We start from the raw sequence: 22,634 nt of genomic DNA on the forward strand, positions 1-22,634 counted from the left end.
CTCCTCTGTCCATCCGTCTGATAACTCCTTCGAAGAAGTGCAATAAATTCGTTAGGCATGATCTCCCCTTGCAGAATCCATGTTGGCTGGTTATCAGAAGTTTGTTTGTTTCAAAATGTTCATCGATGTTGTCTTTTATCAGCGCTTCTGCCATTTTCCCCGGTACTGAGGTCGGCTCACCGGTCAGTAGTTTCCCGGGTAACCTCTTGATCCCTTTTTAAAGATGGGCGTAATATTGGCTATCTTCCAGTCCTCCGGGATCTCACCTGTTTTCAGGGATAGATTGCAAATTTGCTGAAATAGTTCCGCTATTTCCTCCTTTAGTTCCTTCAGAACCCTTGGGTGGATTCCGTCCGGACCTGGGGATTTGTCAGTTTTTAATTTTTCTATCTGCCTGCGTACATCCTCAAGGCTCACTTCCATGGATGTTAATTTTTCTGCTTGATCTCCATTGAAGATTTGCTCAGGTTTCGGTATGTTGGATGTGTCTTCATTTGTAAATACAGACGAGAAGAACATGTTAAGTCTTTAACATAGAAACATAGAAGATGACGGCAGAAAAGGCTACAGCCCATCAAGTCTGCCCACTCTGCTTACCCACCCCCTGTCTATGCCCTAATGACCCAATTTCCTTATCTTGACCCTCGTAGGGATCCCACATGGGTATCCCATTTATTCTTAAAGTCTGGCACGCTGCCTGCCTCGATTACCTGCACTGGAAGCTTGTTCCAATGATCAACCACTCTCTCTGTGAAGAAATACTTTCTGGTGTCGCCATGAAATTTTCTGCCCCTGAGTTTGAGCGGGTGCCCTCTTGTGGCCAAGGGTCCCTTGAGAAAGAAAATATCATCTTCCACTTCGACACATCCCATGAGGTACTTAAATGTTTCGATCATGTCTCCCCTCTCCCTACGTTCCTCGAGAGTGTAGAGCTGCAATTTGTTCAGTCTCTCTTCGTACGAGAGACCTTTGAGCCCCGAGATCATCCTGGTGGCCGTCCGCTGAACCGATTCAATTCTGTGCACATCTTTACTGTAATGTGGCCTCCAAAATTGCACACAGTACTCCAGATGAGGTCTCACCATGGCCCTGTACAACGGCATTATGACTTCAGGCTTTCGGCTGACGAAACTTCTATTGATACAACCCAATATCTGCCTTGCCTTAGATGAAGCCTTCTCCACTTGATTGGCAGTTTTTATGTCTGCACTGATGATTACTCCTAAATCTCATTCTGCTGAAGTCCTAATTAAAGTTTCTCCGTTCAAGAAGATCCTGCATGGATTTCCGCTTCCGAGATGCATGACCTTACATTTCTTAGCATTGAAGCCTAGCTGTCAGGTTGAGGACCAGCTTTCCAATGTAAGCAGGTCCTGCGCCATATAATTCTGTAAACTGCATTCACTTACTATATTACATAGTTTGGCGTCATCGGCGAATAGTGTTATTTTACCTTGAAGCCCTTGAGTCAGATCCCCTATGAATATGTTGAAAAGGAGTGGACACAGGACCGAGCCCTGCGGCACTCCACTAGCCACCTCCGATATTTTAGAGAGGGTACCATTAACCACCACCCTCTGAAGTCTGCCACTCAGCCAATCATTGACCCATGCAGTTAGTGTCTCTCCTAACCCCTTTCTGCCACTTCTCCTTCACCACTTCTTTCCTGTCTCCGTCGTCCAGCGGTCCCACCTCCTCCTCCTGCTTCCCTTTAACATATCTAAAGAACGGTTTGAAATTTTGTGCTTCCCTAGCTAGCCTCTCTTCATACTCTCTTTTGGCTTTTCGAACCACATGGTGACATTCTTTTTGATACTTCCTGCGCTCTTTCCAGTTCTCCTCAGTTTTGTCCTTTTTCCATTTCCTGAATTAATTTTTCTTATTGCCTATCACTTCCTTCACTACTTTAGTTATCCACGCCAAGTCTTTTGTTTGACTCTTTTTGCACCCCTCTCTGAATCTGGGGATATGCAGATTTTGCGCCTTGCTCACCGTACAGGCTATAGACAGAAGTGTTTCAGGGCTCCATTATCTTTTTTTTTTTCTTTATTAATTTGTTACATGCTGCATTTCTAAAACATAACCAATCACTCTGAACATTAAACTCTTCAAAAGACTTCAGTGGCGCTACAGCTCAACTATAAAAGTTTGCCATAAGAAGTAGAAAACGTGGATCTTTAGAAGTATTCTTAACTAAAGACCACTGACATGAGTGGTGCATTGAGTCTGCATGGCAGAAATTTATAGCTGAGCAGCAGCGCCACTGAGGTCTTTTGAAGAGTTTAATGTTCAGAGTGATTGGTCTGTTGTATTTTGAATACTTTGACCAGACGCAACTTCAACGCTCCGGCAGCTCATAGGAAGGAAATTTAGAAATCGCCCACCATGAAGGTAAGGGGCAGGGAGGGAGAAAGGGAGTAAAGGTGGGGTGGAGAGGAACAGATCCTGAAGGGAACTGGGGAAGGTGGGGTAGGGAGGAACAGACGCTGAAGGGAAATGAGGAAGAGAGAGTGGGGAGAAGGTACTTAAGAGAAATGGGGAACAGAGAGTAGGGAGAAAATGCTGGAAGGGAAGAAGACAGAGATGCAAGACTATGGGGGGGAGTGGAGGGAAGAGGATGGATGCCAGACCAATTAGGAGGGGTGGAGGGAGAAATGGAATGTATAGGCACAGTAACAGAGCAAATGGAAGACGCTGAGAGAAGGCAGACAGTGGATGGAACAAATTGAATGAGGAGAAGATGAGGAAAGCAGAAACCAGGCAACAAAGGTAGAAAAAAAATTTATATTTATTTTTTATGCTTTAGGATAAAGTAGTATATTAGTTGTGTTGATAAAAATTTATAAACAAAGCCCTGCCAGCTGAACATCTCTTTCTCTAGTTCAGCAGCCAGAACTTTGATTTATAAGGAAGGAATAAACTAAATATTGCAGTACTGAGGCTTGTATGGATGCTGCAGGGACAGTGGTTGTGGGGACAGGGCGTGGACAGTGGTCACAGGGACTGGGCGGTAGCGGGGACAAATTTTTTCCCTGTGTCATTCTGTAGTCCACAGTACCCACTCATTAGAAATTTCAAATGAATCATTCAGACTTGCCCTGCGTCTATCTGGCATTTCATCTTGATATGCTGTTCATTTTTTTTTTACAGATTCTTCAAGTCCAGCTTTGACTACCTCCTAACCCTCATCACAATATTATCTTAAACACCTAGACCCTCAGAAATGCCACCAAGATACTCAAGTCTGTTTCATAGTATCTGGCTTTACACATTCACCGGGTCTCTTATAAAACAATAAATACTTTATAATAAATCTCTTTTATATTAGTGATTTTTATATTAGTGATTTTAATAATACTTAGCTTAAAGTGGTCAAATGCTGAGGGATATAAAAGCCGATATGTTTCACCCGAGGGTTTCTTCAGGGCTGCTATCCCTGTATGAAGCTACTCTTCCAAGTCGCAACCACAAAGTTCCTGTTATCAAGACTACTGGACTACTCTCGAAGAATCTGATTGTATACTCTCTCATCCATTGAGACATGCTTTCACACAGTTCATTCTTTTACAGCATGTAGAAAATTAACTCTGTGGACACTCTCTGTTTCTCTTAAGTCAGTGGTCCCCAACCCTGCCCTGAAGGACCACTAGTCGGGTTTTCGAGATAGCCCTAATGAGTATGCATGGGGCAGATCTGCACTCCTATCATCTTCATTACATGCAAATCTATTTCATGCATATTCATTAGGGTTATCCTGAAAACCTGACTGCCTGGTGGTCCTCCAGGACAGGGTTGGGAACCACTGCTCTAAGTAGTAGCACTTCTTCCTACCTTGCTTATTGTCCTTATCTTCCTTCATAGGCCAGATCAGTGTTTGTAGAGGCTCCTCATTTTTAAACCTCTTTTTATGGGATTAATGGCTGTAATTTAAATGTCAGCATGGTTCACTTAATGCATAATTTCTGAATAGTGCACTATCAAATGTATCTCCCTTCAGTATTTTCTACTTCAGCAAAGCATTTGATAGTGTCCCCCACCGCAGGTTATTGTGCAAAATGAGTTCTATAGGATTAGGTGACACTTTGACTAAATTGGTTGGGGACTGGCTTGGTGGTAGGCTTCAGAGGGTTGTGGTAAACGGCACCCCCTCTGTAACGACGGCAGTGATCAGCGGAGTGCCGCAGGGCTCGGTCTTGGGCCCAATCCTTTTCAATATCTTTATAAGAGACTTGACTGAGGGGCTTCGCGGTAAAATAACGTTATTCGCCGATGACGCCAAACTGTGTAACATAACAAGCAAGAGCACAACGGACAATATGAAACACGACCTACTCCTATTGTGGCAATGGTCTAGGACCTGGCAACTGAGCTTCAATGCCAAGAAATGCAAAGTCATGCACCTTGGCAGTCAAAATCCATGCGAGACTTACACCCTAAATGGTGAGATCCTAGCAAGGACTGTTGCAGAACGGGACTTGGGGGTAATCATCAGTGAAGACATGAAGGCTGCCAATCAAGTGGAGCGGGCTTCATCTAAGGCTAGGCAGATCATAGGATGTATACGTAGGAGTTTCGTCAGCCGCAAGCCTGAAGTCATTATGCCATTGTATAGATCCATGGTGAGGCCTCATCTGGAATACTGTGTACAATTCTGGAGGCCTCATTACCGCAAGGATGCACTGAGGCTTGAGTCAGTCCAGCGAATGGCCACCCGGATGGTCTCGGGACTCAAGGATCTCCCGTACGAGGAACGGCTGGATAAATTACGGCTATACTCACTCGAGGAACGCAGAGAGAGGGGAGACATGATTGAGACGTTCAAATACCTCACGGGCCATATCGAGGTAGAAGAAGATATCTTCTTTTTCAAAGGTCCAACGGCGACAAGAGGACATCCATGGAAAATCAGGGGCGGGAAATTGCACGGCGACACCAGGAAATACTTTTTCACCGAAAGAGTGGTTGATCGCTGGAATAGACTTCCACTTCAGGTGATCGATTCAAGCAGCGTGCCTGATTTTATGAAGAAATGGGATCGTCACGTGGGATCTCTGCACAGAGATAAATAGGGGAGGGTCATTGGGGTGGGCAGACTAGATGGGCCGCGGGCCTTATCTGCCGTCTATTTCTATGTTTCTATGTTTCTACATAGTAACATAGTAAGTGACGGCAGATAAAGACCTGAGTGGTCCATCCAGTCTACCAATAAATTAATTTAGTTTAAATGGTCCTTTTTCTTAGATATTTCTGGGCCAGAAACTGAGACCCCTGCCCAGTAGTGTGCTTAGGTTCCATCTACTGGAGTCTCCATCAAAGTTAACTCCAGCCCATCTTAACCATCCCAGCCATCAAAACCCTCCCCAGCCCATCCTCAATTGAATGTCCATATATGGGGCACAGGCCATGCAAGCCTGCGCAGTACTGGCCTTAGTTCCTTCAATGTATACCCATTATTTTCTTATTAGCGATCCTTTGTGTTCATCCCACGCTTGTTTGAACTCTGTCACCATTTTTTTCTCCACCACCTCCCTCGGGAATACATTCCACGCATCAACCACCCTCTCTGTAAAGAAGAATTTCCTAACATTACTCTTAAATCTACCTCCCCTAAACCTCAAATTATGCCCTCTGGTTTTACCATTTTCCTTTCTCTGAAATAGATTTTGTTTTACGTTAATACCTTTGAAGTATTTGAACGTCTGAATCATATCTCCCTCCTTTCCTCTAGGGCAGGGATGACGAAGTCCTTCCTTGAGGGCCACAATCCAGTCAGGTTTTCAGGATTTCCCCAATGAATATGTATGAGATCTATTTGCATGCACTGCTTTCATTGTATGCTAATAGATCTCATGCATATTCATTGAGGAAATCCTGAAAATCTGACTAGATTGTGGCCCTCAAGGAGGGACTTTGACACCCCTGCTCTAGGGTAGACATATTTAGAGCTTCCAGTGTCTCCTCATACGTCTTCTGGCACAAACCTCCTACCACTTTCGTCGCCTTCCTCAGGACCGCTTAAAGTCTTTTTATGCCTCACCATCGACCTGTACAGGGGCATCAACACCTTCTTCTATTGGTCACGCCTCTTTCTATACAGTCCAGCATCCTTCTGACAATAGCCACCGCCTTGTCACACTGTTTCTTCACCTTTAGATCTTCAGACACTATCACCCCATGGTCCCTCTCCCCATCCGTGCATATCAGCCTCTCACCTCCCAGCATATACGGCTCCTTCCAATCCCCAAATGCATTACTCTGCACTTCTTTGCACTGAATTTTGTTGCTAGGTATTAGACCATTCTTCTAACTTTTGCAGATTCTTTTTCAAGTTTTCTACTTCCTCCTCTGTTACAAATCTTGGTATCATCAGCAAAAAGGCAAACTTTTCTTTCTAACCCTTTGGCATTGTCGCTCACAAAGATATTGAAAAGGATCACCCCAGCACCGATCCCTGAGTGACTCCACCACTCACCTTTCCCTCTGAGCGAATTCCACTAACCACCACCCTCTGGCGTCTGTCCGTCAACCAGTTTCTAATCCAGTTCACCATTTTGGGTCCTAACTTCAGCCCGTCAGGTTTGTTCAAGAGCCTTCTATGAGGAACCGTGTCTAAGGCTTTGCTGAAATCTAAGTAAATTACGTCTTGCATATGTCCTTGATCCAATTCTCAAGTCACCCAATCAAAGAATTCAGTCAGATTTGTCCGACACGATTTACCTTTTTGTAAAAGCATGTTGCCTCGGATCCTGTAACCCATTTGATTCTAGGAATTTCACTATCCTTTCAGCAACGCTTCAATTATTTTTCCAATAACCGAAGTGAGACTTACTGTTCTGTAGTTTCCTGTAATTTCTATAGATCTATTTGTTTGCATTTTCTTATATACCGCTTCTGTTTGAAGTGGTTACTTTAAGAATTTCTCAATAATCTGTTCCAGTGGGATGACTATTAAATTACTAAACCTAAGTGCTTATTTTGTATATCTAGTGTGGTTAGATTTCCTCTCCCCCAGGGTTGAGGAACACAGAATACATGTACTGAGAAAGAGCAGCACTCAGTACATTCAGCTAAACATCTTCTGAATTGCTGCACATAATTTTTGCAGAAGAGTTTGTAGGAAAGCTGATGACTGAAATCTGCCAGTACAAGATTGCTTGGGACTAAGCAGTAGGCCCTAGGCTATAAACTATGGAATACCTTCCCTCAGAACCTTAGCAATTGCACTGCTATGAGACATTTAATAAACACTTAACAATGTAGTTCTTTAAATGAACATTCCTAACCAAGAAGAAAATAAAGGTTTAAAACTTGAAGATCTTTTTCTTTTCTTTTCATAAGAACATAAGAATAGCCTTACTGGGTCAGACCAATGGTCTATCAAGCCCAGTAGCCCATTCTCACGATGGCCAATCCAGGTCCCTAGTACCTGGCTAAAATCTAAGGAGTAGCAACATTCCATGCTACCAATTCAGGGCAAGCAGTGGCTTCCCCCATGTCTTTCTCAATTACATACTATGTACTTTTCCTCCAGGAAATGGTCCAAAGCTTTATTAAAACCAGCTATGCTTTTACCATAACCTCTGGCAATGTGTTCCAGAGCTTAACTATATTCTCTGAGTAAAAAAATATTTCCTCCTATTGATTTTAAAAGTATTTCCCTGTAATTTCATTTAATGTCCCCTAAGACTGAAGCAATAAATCTGAAAAAGAAAACTTCTGTTTTGTTCCATGATTATAAAAATATAAGCTATTGGAATGCAGTTTAAAGAAGACAACATACAATAAATATGTTTGTAATTGTGTGAGAAAATGTAACTGTGATTGTAAATTGTAATTGTAAATGTAATTGTAACTAATGTTATATCTGCTGCAACAAATCTTACACTAACTTGGTATAATAAACATTGTAAATTAAGTAAAGGAGAGACCTCACTGTGTATAGTGTGATACATTCTATTCATTGGGCACAAGCTTTGCTTTATGATAATGTTGCTATACAATGACAACACATACAGAGAGTTTTCTTTATCAAGAAAGGGTAACATCTTTAAACTCCTCTCCTCTTATCCCAGGCATCGTGGAAGTGGAAGAGGGGGAGGTAAACGGACAAGAGCTCACTATAACATCACATTCCGTGGCCAGAATCTCCTTTGCCAAGGAGCCTCATGTGCAACAGGTGAGGTCAGCTGTGTGATTTTTTTAATTGAAAGGGATCACTTTAGTAAGGCCTAGGTTTGCATAATGCTTCAATGAATTCCCTTGCAACAAAATATACGTACTAAAGCTTCAATTTTAAAATCTGTATCCCAAATATTCTCTTATCCAAAAAGCCTTGACTGCAGGACAGCTCCAGAAAGTGTGAAAAAAATGATTTGACCTCCCTTTGACATTTCTCGCATTGAGAAGAATCTGCTAACCCAGATTTGAACAGCTGAACACGTGTGAAATAAGCTCAGTGTAATATTCTAAAATGGCATTCTCGTAAATCAGCATTCACAGAAAGGGTGGTAATATGTTTAATAAGACATCCCACATCTAAGTCCTGCGGAGACAAGCCTATGTCCGGTGCCCATGTGACACATAAAGCTTCCCATGACCTGCTGGGGGAGAGAGAATACAAAGCCTTGTGTAGTAAGGGAACTGTTAGGCCTTTCAATCTTGATTCCCAGGCCAAACTGCAACACAATCACATTCAAGGAGTACACATAGTGCCTTAACTGCATATATATGGGGGGGTCACGTGATGTTGCTGGGCCGAGTCGTGTCTCTGTGCCTCTGCTCTGACCCGTTCGGCAAATTTCTTTATAATTTTCCCACATTGTTGCCCCGTATCTTAATTTGCAATACTTTGGCTAAGAGTTTACTCTGTTTGGCATCAGGCAGCGCTCCTATCAAGGGTTTATCCTTTTGTGGTGAGTGTGATATGCCAATTAAGATTGTGAGGCCTGCCCAGGAGAGACGAGAATCAGCTCCTAAGATGGCGTCTGAGCCTCAGCTATTGTCGCCAGTCATCACACTCCAGGACGAGGCGGTAAGAGAGCTAACCTGTAATCTTTCGGTGATCATCGACGATAAGCTATCTAAACGATAGGCCTCTGTAGATGATATCAGAGACAGTATCGAGTGGCAAAACCAGTGCCTGGGGCAGGTGGAAAATCGGGTTTCGCAAACCAAGGATATTACCAGCACTCTGGCGGCCCAGGTACACGAGTTGGAGGACCAATGTCGGTAGCTTACCACCCACCAGGAAGATAGGAAAACAGGGGCCGCCGGAACAGCCTTTGTATAGCAGGTATCTCTGAATCTGTTATGGCTGACGCTCTTTGGCCTCTGTTGGAGACGTGGCTGCCTGGGACGGTGGACCTTGGCTCCGCAATAAGGGTGGAGTGCATGCATCACCCGGGACCACAACATGCAGACAACACCATACCTAGGGCGGTTATTGCAAGTAGAGAATGACACGGTGGCGGTTTACCCGCGGCCACCGCATTTTAGCCGCGGGTCACCCGCCGAAAACGGGGAAGAAAACTAGCAGTCGCCCGCGGAGCGGTGAATGGTCTTGTCCCCCGCAGTGAGGCATGAAGGATCGCGCGGTCCCCACAGCTCACACCTGCCTGCCCAATCGATTCTAGTGTTTAGCCAGCTCTCTCCCTTCTCCTCACCTTAGTTTGTAGATTTTCTTTTTCGGCGACCCGCACGCTATCAGAGAGCCGCGCACCCGCAGCTGCTCAGTTTCGATCTTCTGCTCTGACGCAACCGGAAACAGGAAGTTGCAGCAGAGCAGAAGATTGAACACTGAGCAGCCGCGCGTGCGCGGCTCTTTGGGAAAGCGTGCAGGTCGCCGAAAAAGAAAACCTATAAACTAAGGTGAGGAGAAGGGAGAGAGCTGGCTAAACACTAGAATCGATTGGGCAGGCAGGTAGTGGCTGCGGGGACCGTGCGATCGCTAGTGTTCCCAGCTCAAATTGGAAGGAGGGAGTGAAAGGGAAAAGGATTCTGGGCCAAGGGGATGAGGTCGGAAAGAAAAACCCACAGCAGGAAAGAAAGGGAAGGACTGGCAGGTGAGCCAGATGCTAGAAGCAGGGGGGGGGGGTAAGAAAGAGGGAAAAAAGCTAGATGGGGTTGAAAAGAAGACACACACTGGTATGGAAGAGGAAGATAGGGGAAATCTGGACACAGGAAGGTAACAGAAAGAGGGGAAATTATGTGCATGGGGCATAGGGATAGAGACATAAAGGGGACATGCCATGGGGATGGTATATGGACACAGGGGGGGCAATGACAGATACATAGGGGAGATATTAGAAATGGAGAAAATAGGAGCACAGAAGCGAGATGGTTTGTGGGGATGGGACAGGGACCGAGCTTGCAGGCTCCAGTGGCTTGCACAAATTACATTGTAACGTGCCATGAAAATAAGAGGAAGGAAGGTAGATAGACCACGCGAGAGGAGCTGAAGGGTAGTAGAAAGGAACAGATGGTAAAGGAGGGAGGGAAGGGTGGTGGTGGAAAGGAATAGAACAGACATTGAAGGAGGGTGGAGAGGAACAGACCCCCAAGGGAAATGTGGAAGACAGAGTGGGAAGAAGACAGATGCCAGACTATGCGGGAGCGGAGGGAAGAAGATGGGTGCTAGACCAATTGGGGGGGGGGTTAAGGGAGAGGCACAGTAACAGCAAATGGAAGACGCAGAGAGAAGACACACAGTGGATGGAAGGAATTCAATGAGAAGATGTGGAAAGCAGAAACCAGACAACAAAGGTAGAAAAAAAAATTATATTTATTTATTTATTTTTTGCTTTAGGATAAAATAGTATATTAGTTGTGTTGATAAAAATTTATAAACAAAGCCCTGCCAGCTGAACATCTCTTTCTCTAGTTCAGCAGCAGGAACTTTGATTTATAAGAAATGAATAAGCTAAATATTACAGTACTAAGGCTTATATGGATGCAGCGGGGACGGTGACGGGGCGGTGAATGGGATGGCAGTGGCGGTGACGGGGCGGTGAAAGGGATGGCGGTGACGGTGACGGGGCGGTGAAGGGAACGGCGGTGACGGGGCGGTGCAGAGGATGGTGGGCCGGTGACGGGGCGGTGACGGGGACAGATTTTTTCCCCGTGTCATTCTCTAATTGCAAGCATCCTGAATTTCGCTGAGAAGGATAAGATCATGTCCTTGTACCGGAAAAAGAGTGAGTTACTTTATGAGGGCAGGCGGCTTCTACTCTTCAACGACTACTCAATGGCGGTGGTGGCTAGTCACAAAGCTCTGGGCCTGTATTGCATGGACCTGAAAAACAGAAGCTTTGTCACCACTTTGCCAGCCAGTTAGTGCAACTCTACTGACTTTTGTTGTGGGCCGCTAAGGCCTCACAAACCGAGTAGTACTTCTCCTGCCTGTTGCATTGGGCAGCAGGAGGGTTGTGGAGGAGACTGTGTTACTGATTTTACTGTGCCGGGTGGCACCTTTCTGCCTACGGCCTTTAGCCCTTAACTTGCCTTGCCTTGATCTACTGTTCTCTTTATTTTCTATTCCTGATGTCAGGCAGAGTTGTTGTATAATAAGTATCTTGGGAAGTACGGGTTTTTCACTTGAACATGCTGGAGAGGGTACTGATGTGGGGGCTGGTTTGGGGACGGAAAGGAGATGGGGCAGGTACTACTGTTTTTAATGTGGGGAAATCTTTTGCTGTGTTGGGGTGTGTGAGTGGGGAGGATGTTGGAGGGAGAGTGGGGTATGAGTGTGGCTGGTACGAGTCTGAGGTGGGTGTTGGGTTGTTTTTTTTTTGTTAGGCTTTTGGGGACAGGGGTGGATGGGGGGTGTTTTGCGGGGGAGGGTTAAGGTGAGTGAGCATGGGTCTTGGGCATGGGCATCTTTTTTTTCTTTCCTATTGGGGGCTGGTTCAGCTGGGAGGCCTCCCTTACCTATTTTTATGATACTTATTCCTGTTTTGGCTTGTTAAGTTGCAATACCTAACCCTGAATGTAGCAGGCATAAATTATCCTGTTAAATGGACTAAACTCTTGGCTTATTTGAAAAAAGAACAAGCTAAAGTGGTGTTTCTCTAGGAGACCCATTTGTCATCCGTGGAGCATAAAAAATTGAAAAGGGACTGGGTAGGTGAAGTAGTCTTTTCCTCCTATAACTCTAACCAGAGAGGAGTGGCTATCTGGCCCTCTCTGTTCATAAGATTTTACAAGACCCTATTGGGCATTTTATTATTCTGGTAGGAGATCTCCAGGGATGAAGGGTGGCTCTCTGTAATATCTATGCCCCTAATGTTTACTCCCATCATTTTTTCTCTGATATCGTGGCTAAACTGGCAACGCTCCCGGACTATATACCCATAGTAGTGGGAGATTTTAATATCCCTAGTGCTTTGGATGTAGACTGCAAACCCTTTCGACCTATACATAAGGACGTGGACCGATTGGATGTGAATTTTCTCCTGTAGTTCCTTGACCTCCTGAATGTCTGGTGGATGCATCACCCAGGGAGCTAGATTTCACCTATTATTCTAAGGTACATAACTGTTACTCACAAACTGACTATTTTCCTTCATGAGCGCTCTACAGGAATGGTGGATCGCACAGAGATTCGGGATGTATTTTTCACAGACCATTCGGCAGTAACTGTACATTTGTGCTGGCAGAGAGAGCACAAAGATAGAGTGTGGAAGATGAATCCCACTCTGTTCTTACATGAGGATTTTAAAAAGTACTTAATTGAATCTTTGTAGGAATATTGTTCCTATAAAGCCAATGGGGAAGTGTCCACCATGATATTTTGGGAGGCAGCCAAGGTGTATCTTAGGGGCAAGATTATCTTTTACATTGTAGGTAAATGTAAATGACAGTAGGCAGATTTGATAGCTTTACCAGCTTCATGCCCATTGCTATAGCCACCTGGCTTCAGATGCTGCCCAGGATCGGGCCCAATACTTGGTGATACGGAAGCTGATTGATGCCATCTTGACCAGCAAAGCCCTGACTCATATAGATGCCTATAAATACAAGTTCCATTGTTATAGGAACAAAGCGGGGAAGTTGCTGGCCAGTCTAATGCAACCCCAGAGGAAGGTTTATTCCATCCAGTGTCTTCGGAGGCACCCAATGGTATTACTCCTAGGCAGAGGACATTTGTTCCCAATTTGTCCTTTTTTTACAAAGACCTGTGTAATGAAGGCCCTTATGACATCCAACAGAGGGATAGTTTCTTTGGCGATATTGCTTTACCTTGGCAGAGCAGTTGGACTTCCTCAATGCACCAGTCAAGGTCCGAGAGCTGCACTTGACTATTGGCAGCTTGAAACTGGCAAAGGCTCCCGGGCCCAGAGTTTTTTAAAATCCTCTGGGTTCAGGTGGGCCTCACAATGGGGGCCATGTGCACTGAATTTCAGGTGGGGTGCCTCTCCTCACAGCACAGAGTCATGCCCATATAGTAGTTCTTCCCAAACCCAGGAGTTTAAAAAGGGAGTTTATAAACTGAACTAGTAAGCTCCTATAGGCCTATCTGAACCGGTAAGCTCCTATAGGCCTAACTCACTATTAAATCAAGACATGAAAATATCTCCGCTATCCTGGCTAAACGCCTTAGTACAGTTGTACTGCACTTAATATATCAGGATCAGGTGAGCTTTGTCCCTGGGCGTTTCGCTTCTTCTACTATTTTGAAGGCACTCCGCAGTGGCAGGAGTAGACCTGGGGATGAAATTTTAGCCAGCCTCGATGCGGAGAAAGCTTTTGACAAGGTCACTTGGAAATACCTTTTCTTGGTGCTCCAAAAATATGGTATTGAGGGCTCTTTCCAGTAGTGGGTAGTTAATATATACAGACCCCACAGCTCAACTACTCATCAACAGAACTAGGACGATGTCTTTTCCATTGCTCTGAGCTGTCCCCTCTTACCGTTACTCTTTTTATTATCTCTGGAGCCTTTGGCCATTAAGATTCAAACCTCAGATTACATTACATTACATTATATTAGTGATTTCTATTCTGCTTGTACCTTGCGGTTCAAAGCGAATTACGTTGGAAGAGAGCTGGACATTTCCAGGAGGTTGCATTACATTGGAAAATTGCTGTTACAGGTTACAGATTGAGGATTCAGATTACATTACATTGGAAAAATTTCAGGTTACGTTACATAGATATTTAAGATTACATTACATTGGAAAAAATTTCAGGTTATGTTACATAGACAAATAACCGGCTTCCTTACATTGGTAGATAGCTGGTTTCAGGTAGGAGATATTAGTATTCTGGTTGATTACTTGGGTATTTGGTACTTTTTGGGACGTTGAAGATGTGGGTTATACATGGGAAAAAATATAGAGGGGATAGGAAGAGGGGGAGATTAAGTTGATTGAATATACTTTTTGAATAGAAGTGTTTTGATTCTTTTCGGAATGCTTTGAGGTCAGATATTGTGGTTAGCAGTTTGGAGATGGAGGGATCAAGTTTTGCTGCTTGCGTTGCTAGGAGGTTATATAGCTTTTTGCGATGAGTACCTTTGAGTGGTGGGTAGGAGAATGGGGTCAGAGTTCTTCTTGTTCTGGGTGGAAGGTTACGATTTAGGCGATTGTTAAGGAAGGTGCAGTACTGTGAATTACTTTGAAGAGTAGAATGTATAGTTTGAATTGAATTCTAGCTCGAATCGGTAGCCAATGTGAGTCTAGGTAGGCATTGGTGATATGGTCAAATTTTCCAAAAGAATAGATTAGTCTGAGAGCTGTATTCTGAACAGTCTGTAGTTGTTTGGTCATGTTTGTGGGGCATGGCAGGTAGAGGATATTGCAGTAGTCTACAAGTCCTAGTACAAGGGATTGAACTATGATCCTATATTGTTCTTTATCAAAGAATTTTCTTATTTTTCTTAGGTTGCGCATTGTGAAAAATGCTTTTTGGGTGGTTTTGTTGATTTGAGTCTGCATTGTGCAGCATCTGTCTATCAGCACTCCCAGGATTTTGAGTGAGGTTTGTATTGGGTATTTGGTTGCTTTAATTTCCAGATCTGTTGTGGATGGATTTATGTCCGTTTCTAGCATTAGGAATTTGGTTTTGTCCGAGTTCAGCTTCAGTTTGTGGTTGGTCATCCATTTTTCTACTTCCTCCAATATTATTTCCAGGTGTCCTGATGAGGTGAGGTCTTGGGTATCATAGGGGAGGAGAATGGTTATGTCGTCTGAGTAGCGGAAAGATGTTACGTTTAGGTTGTCTAAGGTGGTACCGAGGGAGGATATGAATAGATTAAATAGGATGGGTGATAGTGGAGACCCCTGTGACACTCCGCAGGGGTTTGACCATGGGTTTGAATTAGTATCTTTTAGCTTGAATCTATAAGTTCTTGTTTTGAGGAATCCTTGGAACTAGTTGTAAACCCCACCAGAGATCCCTATAACGTCTAGTATCTGGAGTAGTATGGTGTGATCTACTAGATTGAAAGCGGTGGAAAGATCTAGTTGGATAATTAGGATCCTGTGTCCTTTACTGAGGTACTGTCGGGCTATGTCCAACAGTGTTGCTAGTAGTGTCTCCGTGCTGTGGTTCTGAATCCTGATTGAGAGGAATGAAGTAGGTTATGGGTCACATTGCATTTAAGGCCTCCCTTGAGCCTTCCCGGTACGACCTGGAACCTTAATCTGGTTCCTCGTTCTCTAGCTTGTCCCCCGTAAGAGCCTCTAGAACAGGCGTCTCTGATGGATTTCACGATCAAGATGGTCTTCTGGGTGGCTATTACTTCAGTCCACACGGTTTTGGAGCTTCAAGCTTTCTTTCTCTCTCCTGCAGGGATCTCTTTTTCGTATTACAGAATCCATGGTGAGGCGGTGTACTGTTCCTTCCTTTCTTCCAGAGGTGCATCAGGAAGTCCGGCTTCTTGTTTTTGCTTCCTCTGGTTCTGGGGAGCAGGACCGGCTGTTGCGGTCCTTGGATGTGCGCAGAAGTTTATTGCGGTATCTGGAGGTCCCCAACGGGTAATGAGTTTCGCCTTAATGACCTCCTGTTTGTTTTGGAGAGTCCTGCCCGCAGAGGGAAGCCAGCTTCTGAGGCTTCTGTTTCCAGGTGTATTCGCATAGCCATTTCCGCAGCTTATGTGACGACCAGAAAGAAGCCCCCCCTTGAGGTACAGGCTCATTCGACCAGAGGGGTTTCATCCTCTTGGTCAGAGTCATCGGCGGTTTCTCTGGATGAGATTTGCAGGGCTGCTACCTGGTCCTCCTTGCATACTTTCACCAAGTTTTACAGGATCGATATGGCAGCCAAGCAGGATGCTGCTTTTGGTGCTTAGATTTTGACAGCGGGCTCATCAGTCCCAACCTGAATTTTCGGAACTGCTCTATTACATCCCACTGGTCCCAGAATAAAGTGGGATTATACAAGAACAAAAGATTAGGTTCTTACCTTTGATAATCTTCTTTCTTGTAAATCCACACTTTATTTCGGCAACCCGCCCTATGCTTACTGATTCGTAAGCTGGATTTCTGTTTTCTGTCCAGAATGGGGCTATCACTCAGTTTGGGGGGGTTCTCTAGTTAGGGTGCCCCCTTAGATCAGTGCATTTTGTTTCTACTTCTAGCACTATTCTTGTCATTCAGGTCACTGATGTTTCATATCCTGATCTGTTGATGTTTTGCATGTACAGTCGACTCCGCTTAAATGCAAGCCCTTTGGACCGGACCGCCACGTGCACTTAAACGGAGTGTGCGCTTAATTGGAGTACCACTTTTTAGTCATGAAAAATCACAGTACGCTGTAGTCAGATGCAATAAAACTTTTATTCAACAAAAAAACACATCAAATACAATGTAAAACGGTTCAGTTATAGAAACAACACTGTTCCGTCTAATGCAATACTGTAAACCTTTTTTAAAATCAACATTCTACTGAAATAATCAGCCTTTGTGTAGGGACTTCAGTGCGTCCGAGAAGGAAACAGTCTCTGCAGGTGTTTCATTAGTCGTGATGACAGCAGCAGTATCTCCGACTTCATCAGATTCTTGATTGTCTGCAGTGTCTTTTATGACTGTACAGATATCGGAATTAGTGCTGTCACACATGTGGGCACATTGTTGTCAATGACGACATACAGCTCAAACGTTTGTGGCGAGAGTCCAACTGGGAGTTTAGGTACAAACAATTTTTATTGATGAAAACATGAAAACAAGCAAAACAGTAGTCCAGCCCGCCTCCCTCCCCTCACTCTGACCGAAAAACTGTAATCAGAGGTAAAAAATGCAATACCAAACCAAACACCCCCACCCAAGGGCTCCCCCAGGTACTATCCACCCCTCCCCCCTTGTACACTCTCCGTCCCATCAACTGCAAATTGCCCATATTAGGAGACCCACCACAATATAGCACTGCGGCCCTTTAGGTGCAATGACTGCAGATAAGGTTCCCCAGATGTTCAGGAACACAAGCTTCTGCTTCCGGGACCCCCCCCCCAGCATCCCTTGCCTCCCAGGTAGTAGAGAGCTGCACGGGAACGGAGACGACGGGAATCCCGCGGGACCCACAGGGATCCCGTGGGTACACCCGTTGTGTTCTTGGGGATCCCGCGGGGTTGGAAGCAGCTCGAGCCAAGAGGTTCGTCTTCTTTTCCTGCATTGCAGCATACACAGCTGACCGGAAGTGTTCCCTGATGTCAGAGCCGACGTCGGAGGGGAGGCTTCGCGCCAGTCACGTACATGCTGCACGTGATTGACGCAAAGCCTTCCCTCCAACGTCTGCTTTGATGTCGAAGGAACACTTCCGGTCAGCTACAGTGTGCTTGCTGCAGTGCAGGCAGGCTTGCATTGTTTCTCAATGGGCTGCTGTGGAATTGAAACTAAGTCAAACTCCAGGAGGCAAGAGCCCAGCTGTACCCGCAGTTCCTCTTTCTAACAGTTGATGCCAGCCTAGTTTCAGATCCCAAATACATTACCTTCTTAGGGTGAGTGCCTACCTTTTCCCTGAATTATTCACAGTCCTTACAGTGTTACCGTGTTATTTCAAGACTGGGTCAAAAGAGAGGCTATTTCACTGAACTTTCACTGTCGGAGTCCTGACCTACTGAGCTTGGGACATTTGACGCCGGCGCACTCATAAGCTCAAGGTGTGAAAAATAAAAAAAAAACATGCAAATTGACGCTAAATGCAAAGGTTTTGTTACCAAAATATAATTATTGTTTTTATTTGTTCAATCATGACACCAAAAGAATAAAGCATAATTGCGTTAGCCGTTGCATTAGCAGGAGAACATTATAGTTGCCAAAATGCTGGCCTCACCTACCCAGTAAACTTTGTTTTTTCAGTGCTTTTTTTTCTTGCCCATGTCTAGCTGAAAAGCTTGAAATTTTAAACTTTAATTGCACTGCCAGTGTATTTGGTAGTTTAAAGGTTCTGTATGTGCAGTTTTTACCTTATATGTTTAGCTAACAAAACATTTTGGCTCCCAGGAGAGAGTGACTTCCAATAAATGTGCACATTTGCTTTGGTACAGAAGCTCCTAATTTATTACTGCTGCCTCCAACCCCTGCTGTTATCTGGAGGGACACGAATGTGGGAGGCAAACTCGGGACACAGAAGGGGAGGAGGTTGTGTGTTTTGGACACAAAAGGCATGAACTTGGGAGAGAGGATGGATGAAGGGAGGGAGATGCTGAGGTGGGGAGGTAATAGAATGGGAGAATTGGGTGTGGGTGTGTCAGTGAGAGGGAAAGAGAGATGGTCAAGTACATGGGGAATGGAAGAAAGGATAATTTTTGGTCATAGGGAGGGAGTGAGGTACAGATCATAGGGAAGAGAAAGATGAGAGGGAGAAATGTGGTGGAAAGGGAGCAGTGGAACAGATTGAAAGGGATGTAAGAGGGAGGAATGTTGAACATAGTGGTGAAGGGAATGGAAGGAGAGATGCAGCTTGGTGCTGGAGATGGGAGATAGAAAGAGAAATATTGGGCATGGGGCTGGTGGGCAGGGGCAAAAGATGCTGCACATGGTCCGGGGGATGAGACATGAGAGAGGGATAAATGCTGGACCCTGGTAGGAGGAACCAATGGACAACAACAGAAGAATTTACAGGAGACGGGAAAGTAGAAAAAAAACCCCAACAACTGGGACCAACCTGATGGAAAAAATAAGACTCCAAACAACAAATGTTAAAAGACGGAATTTATTGACTAAAATATGTTAGCTTTGGGTAATGTATATAGCAGATGTCTTTGTATTATGTTCAAAAGAAAAGGAAATGCATTTCTGGTTTTATTTCTCCAGTGCTGAAGTACTTGCTGACCCTGTGGCTGGTAGGGATCCCCAAGCATCTCTAGCAGAGGACCTCCTCTATAGACAGCCAGAACTCCCCTCCACCAAGCACAGTAGTCACTGGTAACATCCATAAGCCACTGAGGTGCCAGCATCTGTGACTCAAGGACGCTACTGCTGCCTGCCAAGCTTGGCAAAAGGGATCACCGACCAACAGCAGAGGAAGTCCTCAGCTGACAGCTTGGGGGTCCTCATCAGCTGAGTATTTATATTTTATATTTACATTAAAGGCTTTGGTAGAAACCCATTTACAAACTATGTATTCTTCCCAATTAATATTTCTAAATTAATAGTGTCTTTGCTTATTTGTAAATGGATCTCTACCAGAACCTTTAATTCAGTAGCATAATTAAATGAAATAACTACTTCTGAAGTTTATGGGGACGGGCGGAGATGGGTTTGATTCCAGCGGGAACAAGTGGAGACGGGTTTGATTCTAGCAAGGATGGGTTTGACTCCTAGCGGGGACGGGTTTGATTCTACTGGGGACGGGTGAGGACGGCTTGATTTCTGTCCCTGCGCGGCTCTACACCTCATTCGTCATACCAATTTCCAGATCGTTTATAAATTTGTTGAAGAGCACAGGTCCAAGCACTGAACCCTGCATCACTCCACTGGTGACACTTTTCCAGTCTGCGCATTGTCCTTTTACCCCCCACTCTCTGTTTCCTATGCTCCAGCCAGTTTTTAATCTATGTGAGTATTTCACCCTCGATTCCATGGCTCGCAATTTTTCAAAGTAGTCGTTCATGCGGAACTTTGTCGAACGCCTTCTGAAAATCCAGATATACAATGTCGACCGGGTCGCCTTTCTCTATCTGCCCGTTTACTCCCTCAAAGTACAGCAAATTCAGCAAGCAAGATCTTCCTTTGCTGAAGCCGTGCTGGCTGATCCTCATCAGATTGTGTCCGTCAAGGTGATCAATGATGCTGTCCTTTATCAGCACCTCTACCATCTTTCCCGGTACCGAGATCAGACTCATCGGTCTGTAGTTTCCCGGGTTACCCCTCGAACCTTTCTTGAAGTTTGGCATAACATTCTCCACCTGCCAGTCTTCCGGAATCCTTCCCAATTTGATCGACAGATTGTCCATTAGTTGAAGCAGTTCAGCTATAGCCCCTTTCAATTCCTTGATTACCCTCGGATGGTTGCCATCCGGTCCCGGGGATTTATCATTTTTAAGCCCATCAATCTGCTTGCATACCTCTTCTAGACTAACCAACAACCCTGTCAGTTTCCCATCTTCATTTCCTGCACATAGTCTTTTGGCTTCTGGTATGTTGTGTATATCCTCTTCAGTAAACACAGACGCAAAAAATGTGTTCAGTTTGTCGGCGATGGCTTTGTCCTCCTTTAGCACTCCCTTTATTCTATGGTGATCCAACGGCCCCACCGCTTCCTTCACGGGTCGTTTCCCTTTAATATATCGAAAGAACGGCTTGAAGTTTTTTGCCTTCTTGACTATTTTTTCCTCGTCTCTTTTGGCCCCTCTTATCGCCTTATGGCACCTGCTTTGATACTGTTTATGCTTTTTCCAGTTTTTGTCCATTTTTGACCTTTTTCATTCCTTAAACGAAGTCTTCTTATCTCTGATCGCTTCTTTCACCATTACAGTGAGCCACGACGGTTCCTTGTTCTTTTTCCTGTTGGATCCCTTGTCGATACGCGGTATATATAGATTTTGCTCCTCGGTGACTGTATCCTCTTCTTAATCTTCCCCACCATGAGTCTTATCCCTTCATAATTCCCTTTTCAGAAGTTCAGCGGCATGGCCCGTCGTTCTGGATCGATGTTTCGCCCCTTTGTCCAAGTCGAAGCGGATCATATTGTGATTACTGGTTCAAAGCGTCCCCTCTACTTCTACAACTTGTGCCAGTCCTCTTAGTCCATTTAGAATTAAATCCAGAATTGCGTTTCCTCTCGTATTCTCCTTGATAAGTTGTTCCAGGAAGCAATCGCCTATAGCATGCAGGAACTTGGTCTCCCTACTGCTGCCAGAGATGCCTAGGTTTCAGTCTATCCCCAGATAAATGAAGTCACCCATGATAACTGCGTTGCCTCCCTTGCAATTGCGTTTAATCTCAATTTCTTCGGACTGCCCTGGGGGTTGGTAGTAGATGCTGATCTTCGTTTCCGTTCCATTTATTCCTGAAATTTTGACCCATAGAGACTCTAACTTATTGTTCGTTTTCTCTCCGGTAGACTCAATTCCCTCTTTGACGTATAGGGCAATGCCCCCACCTTTTTAAGCCATTCTGTCTCTGTAATATAGCTTGTATCCGGTAGCACAGTATCCCAGACGTTTTCCTCATTCCACCATGTTTCCGTGATACCGATGATGTCAAGGTTATCTTTTTGTGCCATAGCTTCTAATTCACCCATCTTATTCTTTAGGTTCCTTGTGTTCAGTTTGCGGCCTGTTACTTTCTTGCATTTCCTTCCCTCTTGTGTCCCTTTCAATCTCACTACTTCACAAGCAATGGTATCAAATCCCAACAAAATCAAAGGTAAACCACAATCGGACTTGCTAACACTTGGTATGCAAATGAAGCCCTCGGATACCTGTGCTGCACAGTGATCACAATAGTCACACTGAAGCGGTTTGCAAGTTATTTTTCATCAGGCATTCATGCAATTATTTTTTTATAATTTTTTGACTAAAGTGCTAAACTTTTGTGCAGGTAAACAGCTAAATTGACCAACAACACTTATCTTTTAGTGAATCGCTTGGTTGCTGAGCTTGAACAAGTGGCCCAACGGGACCTGTTTCACCGGTTAGGGCTTCTTCAGGGGTCTGTTTGTTCGAGCTATAATAATAAAGTGCAATAATTAAAGAAATATGTCTTAAAACTAACTTAAAGAATAACAGCAAAATTATAACCAAGTTTTCTAATAAGTAACAGTACTCACCGCGTACAGCCCGATCTGCCTTTGCAGAGCTGAATATGGCGTCGGCAAACTGCCGATTGAGCGCATGCGTTTTATTTTAAAATTCAATGACATCATCAAGCTACATTTTTCCTTAATTACCCGAGGAGCAAAGTTTACTAATAATAAAATTTTTCTTTTCTTATAACTCACAGACGGCAGGCATTCAAAAGAATGCATGCCAGTCGATAGAACAGTTCAAGCCTGCTGGTTTTATTGTGTCAAGAGTGAAGATCCATCTGCACTCCTTTTGATGAAGTCTCCTTTGTCTATTCCCTCCTCTTGGTGACATGTCTACTCTCGCTATGCAAAAACACCTTAAATCATTAAATTTGTGTCCTAAATGTATGCAGTGTTCTACTAAAGGTGCTGTTAATCTTGCATGTTTTAAATTAGACTTGTGTTCA

The 22,634-nt window shown here is 44.4% G+C and overlaps 1 protein-coding gene across 2 annotated transcripts in view; it reads left to right on the forward strand.

Annotated features, from left to right (window-relative positions):
• The window catches only part of THAP4 (THAP domain containing 4), a 468,751-nt gene that overhangs the window by 367,069 nt on the left and 79,048 nt on the right, over window positions 1–22,634 (forward strand). Inside the window, exon 5 of one of the 2 annotated variants that reach the window (XM_033957644.1) lies at window positions 8,073–8,181. In XM_033957644.1, the coding sequence (XP_033813535.1) occupies window positions 8,073–8,181 (109 nt within the window). The remainder of the gene's footprint in view (window positions 1–8,072; window positions 8,182–22,634) is intronic. The other variant, XM_033957643.1, reaches the window with a different exon arrangement.

Source organism: Geotrypetes seraphini, chromosome 9 (assembly GCF_902459505.1).
Source record: "Geotrypetes seraphini chromosome 9, aGeoSer1.1, whole genome shotgun sequence".
Lineage (NCBI taxonomy): Eukaryota > Metazoa > Chordata > Amphibia > Gymnophiona > Dermophiidae > Geotrypetes > Geotrypetes seraphini.